At 49.5% G+C, this 5,566-nt stretch overlaps 1 protein-coding gene across 1 annotated transcript; it reads left to right on the top strand.

The window, feature by feature from the left end:
- Positions 1 to 477: 477 nt before the first annotated feature.
- OAF (OAF homolog (Drosophila)) lies at positions 478 to 4,743 on the top strand. Its single transcript, XM_009895155.1, has 5 exons — positions 478 to 646; positions 903 to 1,024; positions 2,870 to 3,004; positions 3,572 to 3,752; positions 4,266 to 4,743. The coding sequence occupies exons 1-5, from the start codon at positions 478 to 480 to the stop codon at positions 4,538 to 4,540; spliced, it is 882 nt and encodes a 293-aa protein (XP_009893457.1). The 3' UTR covers positions 4,541 to 4,743.
- Positions 4,744 to 5,566: the final 823 nt, after the last annotated feature.

Raw genomic sequence — 5,566 nt, 5'->3', positions numbered from 1 at the left:
TGAGACAGAGAGGTGAGGCAGGGCAGGGGAAAAGAGGAGACTGACTTCTTGGTCAGGAGAGAGTGGCTACCGCAGGGCACATGTCTCCCAGAAAACGGGCCAGCGTGCAGCACAGCTTTAGCCTTGCTCTGAAACCCACAGTAAGGGTTGCTTTGGGTTTGCTTGGAGCCAGGTGGAGGTGGGTTTCTCTCAGTGCCAGCAAACCTGGGCTATTCCTGTCTTTCCCAGTTCACCTCCCTTGGTATCAACAAACGTAATGAAAGTCCCTGATGTGGGAGCGGGCACTGAAGAGTGCCTAACACCTAGACTGCAGGCAACACCAGGGCCTTTTCCATGGTAGAGTTGCTTCCTTTAGAGCGAGACAGAGCTGGGAGAGGGACATGGGCCAGAAGCACTGGGGATGCAGGGAGGAGGAGGAGAACCGACCCCCTCGCTGGGGGACCCAAGCCCAGCGTGGGTGGATTGCAGGCATCGAGGATGGCAGCTCTCGCAGGCAGCAGCGTCAGCAGGGCTGGTGGAATAGCTGACTTAGATAAAGATCTGGCTTTGCTGTTTAATGTACCCGACCGGGCAGCCAGGCGCAGAGCCTCTCTGGTTCAGCTGGAAGGGGCTGTAGCAGGCAGGTGGGGAGCAGAGGGCCGGCTGGGTGTGTGCCCGGGGGCAGGAGCGGGGAGACGTGAGGGAGATCAGCCATGCCTTTCTGAGAAAGGAGGATCTGGGAGTGGAGGAAAGGATAGGTCATGCAGTGGGACACCACTCCATTTATGTTTACTGTCCTCTGTCTTGGTCTTTTCTTCTGCATCTGTACCTCCTCCACTGCAAGAACACCTTTCCCCACCTTTCTCTTTCTTTCCCTCCTTCCCTCCCCTACCAACGAACTTTCTCAATGATGATTTTTGCAGGGATCTTTGCCAGAGGTTATGTGGACTCTGTGGGGCAGCTGGGCCCTGGACTTTGGAGGCAGAGCGAAGGACCTGCGGTTGCGTGGGATCAGTTGGGAGCTCTGGACTATTTGCTAGGAGCAGTGAGAGCTGTGCACCTCTCGTACACGTCAGCTGTGAGGAGGAAAGAGTTGGGTATCTGAAGGCTAATTCTTAAATAGGCAGATCAGAAGCATTAATCAGTTGCTCAGCATGTTCTCGTTTTACAAAAGTGCCTCCAACCTGGGAAGTACTGCACTGTTTTTAACCTCCTGCCTGTAGAGGTTTTCGGCCCAAGTGCAAAATACGACTATCCCTGTTTGCTTTTTCCAGACTGAATGCTGATTGTTCAAAGTGAATTAAAATTAAATCTGCAGCTGAAGAATATGCCAGGGTCAACTACTAGTTTTAGTCTACTCATCCTTGGGTCTTGCACAGCATGGGAGCTCACAGCAGAAGAGTGCAGCTGGACTAAATGTGCATGGGAACATGGGTCGTTCCAGTGGTGCCAGTGTCTCAGTGGGAATTCTCCTCATTAAAGCTGTCAAAAAATAATTATTCCATAGTGATTTTGCAAGCATTTTTGGTATCTCTTTCTTCCCAAACCTCCTTGATGTCCTGTTCTTGTGGTGAGTTTATAGTCAACAAATGCACCCAGTAAAATCCTTTCTCCTGTCCTGGGGAGAGAAACACATCCCAGAGTGCAGCTGTTCTTTCAGCTGTCCAGATGTGCACTGAAATGCATACCCTTTTCTCTTCTGGACATGGAAGAGAAGGCAGGGAATAAATAGTGGGTGTATGAGCTAGTCTGCAGAAAAACTCATCATGGACACTGCTAAAGCTTGTAGAAACGAGAAAGGCTCCCTTCTTCTTGGGGCAGAAGGAGGTTTGGAAGAAGCCGAGCTTATGAGCCATGTAGAGGGAATAGCTCAGGAGGAGAGGGATGATCTTAGCAGCTTGGCATAGCTTCTGCTTGCTGGTCCCTAGCCACCAATGTCTGTGCCGTTCTCTGTGGAGGACACTGTTAAGACCGTAGGCTGCGGGTGGGTGCCGAAAGGCAATAATTGTTATTCATACTAAGGAGGAGGCACTGTTCTGATCCATCTGCGTAGCCCTTGTAGTAGTATGGTCTGACACCAAGACAGGGGATTGCAGATTCCCACAGAGTGTACAAGTGCCCCAGAAGCCAGATGAATTGATACCTGCCTAGAAATCAGTGTTGATTTACACTAAAACAGGATATAGGGATGTTTTGCTATTGAACAAGGTATTCTGTGAGTCTACATGAAGGTAACTATGACTGGTTTCTAGGCTGGTTTTGGAGATGGACTACAGTCCATGTCAGAAGCTCTCTATATAAAACACGAAAATTATTGACTGTGGCAGAAAAGGTGGTCAGCTGCAGCTGATCATAAAGGGTTCCTTTTGGCTTTAACAATTTGACTTCCATTTCTATTCTGTATGCTGTTGGGTTCAGAAATGAATAAATTGTTCTCCAGGACACCAGTTGCTCAGAAGCAAGTGAGGGAAGGCAGCAGAGGAAATTTGGGACTGCTCACCCTAAGTAATGCATGGAGATAATGGCTACGTGATACTTGTTTAACAAAACAAAACGAGGCTCCATGGAGGCTTGCCTCCCTTCGGTAAAGGATGGAAACCCCCAGTTGTTTGAGGAAGCTGTGGACATGGGATGTGACCTGGCAGCAATTTGTTCTTGCCACAGTGGGACTGCGAAAATCCTTACTTCTTTACAGACACCGGTTATTATGCTGTAGACCTTTGGGTGGGGTTGAATCTGGGACTACACCCCTGTACTCAGGTAGCTGAAGTATGAGACCTTTGACTTTGTTCTTTTAGCTGGAGCCTTTCTCTTTGACCCTGATTCTCGGTTCACCCCACTGATGCCAGAGACCTGTGACTCTCACTCTGTTTATTTATCTCTTTGTCAGGAGGTGAAGATCTTCCGTGCCTTAATCCTAGGGGAGCTGGAGAGGGGCCAGAGCCAGTTCCAAGCGCTCTGCTTCGTCACACGACTTCACCGCAACGAGATCATCCCCAGCGAGTCTATGGCAAAGCTGCGGCAGGTAAGAGGCACCCTGCAGCTGGCTTCAGTGCCAGCTCCATCCTCCAGGCCATCCAGGTTTTCCTAGACCTGTCCTGCCTGGATACTCTTCCCAGGCAGCTGCCCAGTGGTTCAGCTGTTAGACCCACCTTTGACCACCCCTCCTGCTTGAGGGACTCGGTATTAAACTAAGTTCTTCAATAGTATTGATCCTAATCTACTAATGAACTAGAAGGACGCGTGATTTAGTTCAGCCTATTCTGTGTCAAAGGGTAAGTGGATGGCTAGAGTGATCACCATGAAAATCCTTGCCCTACATTGCCCAATGAACTAAGTACTGATTTGGGACCATTCGTCATGATAAAACATTGAGAAACAAGCACAGGCAAATCAGAGAAGTAGTAAGCTATCATTGGTTTCAGCATCGACAAGAATTTTTTAAGTGCCTTCCATCCAGATAGGATGCAGGTGCATTTACAGAGGAACATCCCTTTACACATCTTCGTATGTTGGTGTGAAATCGTGATGTACTATAAGGAATAACTTGCTGCGAGCAGGATTCGGGTTTTCATTATTTCACCCTCTGCAGAAAAATCCCAGGACAGTGCGGCAGGCTGAGGAGGTGCGGGGCCTGGAGCATCTCAGCATGGATGTAGCTGTCAACTTCAGCAAGGGTGCCCAGCTCAGCTCTCACATCCACAATGTCTGTGCAGAGGCCAAAGAAGCAATTTACACCCGAGAAGAAGATGTCAAATTTTGGCTGGAGAAAGGTAAGTTTCCTTCAGCTTTGATGGAACTACTCTTGTCAGCAAGTTGGCACTCTGCTGTGATCTCTCCTGCCAGATTTCTGGTGATCAGGAGAGATCACTTTGGCTTCTCTTTCACTGTCTCTATGGTGGATAAGGCACGTGTATCGCTTGCTTGCACATCACATTGCACTAGTCCTATTTGCTAGCGTACATGACTTCTTTCAGTGGTGCTCTCCTCGAGAACCTGATTGGGCGGGTATTTTCAAGGTAACCTTTAACCTGGTTCATCACCGAGAAGAAATACACTTTGCATACTCTATCTTTTGGCTTATTTTCCCTATGGCCCTTTCTTCTCCCATGGTTCCTATTCAGACTTGTGCCCAAAAAGCCCTGGAAGTGCACTCTGTCTAACCTTGTTCTCCTCAACTGTCCTGGAGACTGTGCAGAGAGAGCAAAGCTCACTTCGGTGGCTGTCTCCTTTGGCCTTGCCTTTCAGCAGCGCCCTGAGCAACATCTCTCCTCTTTCTCCTGCAGGGGTAGATGGCTCAATGTTCGAGGTCCTGCCACAGACATCTGACCTCCCTGACCTGCAGCGATGCAAGCTGTGTGCCGACCGCTGGAAACCCTGCATTTGCAGCTACTCACTGAGCATCGAGTGGTACCCGTGCATGCTGAAGTACTGCAAAAGTCGCGATGCTGGGGGCAAGGTTTCTTCTTACAAATGTGGCATCCGCAGCTGCCAGAAGGGCTACACTTTTGATTACTATGTGCCGCAGAAACAGCTATGTCTCTGGGACGAGGAGACCTAGCAGAGCCAGGCCAGACCTTTTCAAGGGGCAGCTCATCTGCCTCCTGCCACCATTTATGATGCTAAGGGCCTCCTGGAGCTGGCTGCTCCAAGGAGGGAATGTGGTTCACAGTGGTGCCTTGTACCAGGAGAGCTCTGCATGTGTGCCTTTCCTTCTGGCCCCCTATGACTCCCTCCCCACCTGACGCTGCCTCATACTGTGATAAATGGGCTCAACTCACCACATGTTGATGCTCTCCTGCCAGCTGCCGAGAGATACGGCTTCCTGGAAGAAGCAGGAGATGCAGGTTTCTGGGGTGAAGCACTGGGAGGGATGTGTTTTGTCCTGCTCTGGAGTTAGCAGATGCGAAAAGGGGCAGCGCTGAGCAGTTATCAGCCTTGAGCATCCTGATGAGTGGTCAGGGCAGGGAGAGAAATGGTCTTGATGACCTGGGTTGTCAAACATCTCTGCCACCGAAGAAGCCCCTTCACTGACTTCACCTCCTGGTGACACAACAGCATTTCCCAATGGGAAAACGGCTGATTTATGGGACCACATACCCTGAACAAGGAAGGTATGAAGCCTACCCAAAGCAAGATCCTGCCTGTAGCTTTTTCTAGTGTCCGACTGGCTGTTATATCCTTCCTGTAGCTAGAAGATATAATGGGGGGATGTATCCCAGGAATGACTTTTGCCCCTAAAGGGTTCGTAATTAGGGCTCTCATTAATCCCTGTTTAGACTAGTGAAGGCCCAACTTTTTGTGTTGGTCCTGTGACTCTCCCACTAAGAAAGAAACATCTAGAGACTTGTGACTACCGTCATAACATTGTGGTTGCGAGGGGAGAGGATGATCCTAGGTGGGTTCACACTGTTGTTTTGAAGAAGACAACATTCTAGATCTACGCCCAGTTTTATGTCCTACTCTGCCAGCTATTCACAAGAAGCTCTTACATCATTGTACTGCTTTGCTGTGCCTTGGTTTCCCCTGTACATAAAACAGGGATGACACTGAAGCTGACCTTGGCCCTGGTATATACCTGGAGGGC

This window comes from Charadrius vociferus, unplaced genomic scaffold (assembly GCF_000708025.1).
Source record: "Charadrius vociferus isolate BGI_N301 unplaced genomic scaffold, ASM70802v2 scaffold751, whole genome shotgun sequence".
NCBI classification, from domain to species: domain Eukaryota; kingdom Metazoa; phylum Chordata; class Aves; order Charadriiformes; family Charadriidae; genus Charadrius; species Charadrius vociferus.
This window is presented reverse-complemented; position numbering and strand designations above follow the sequence as displayed.

Excerpts from the sequence above, each read along its gene's own strand:
- OAF (XM_009895155.1), top strand. The coding sequence starts at position 478 with ATGGCAGCTCTCGCAGGCAGCAGCGTCAGCAGGGCTGGTGGAATAGCT. Across the intron at positions 647-902 it reads GGGAGCAGAGGGCCGGCTGG|GGATCTTTGCCAGAGGTTAT; the intron begins GTGTGTGCCCGG and ends TGATTTTTGCAG. Across the intron at positions 3,753-4,265 it reads CAAATTTTGGCTGGAGAAAG|GGGTAGATGGCTCAATGTTC; the intron begins GTAAGTTTCCTT and ends TTTCTCCTGCAG.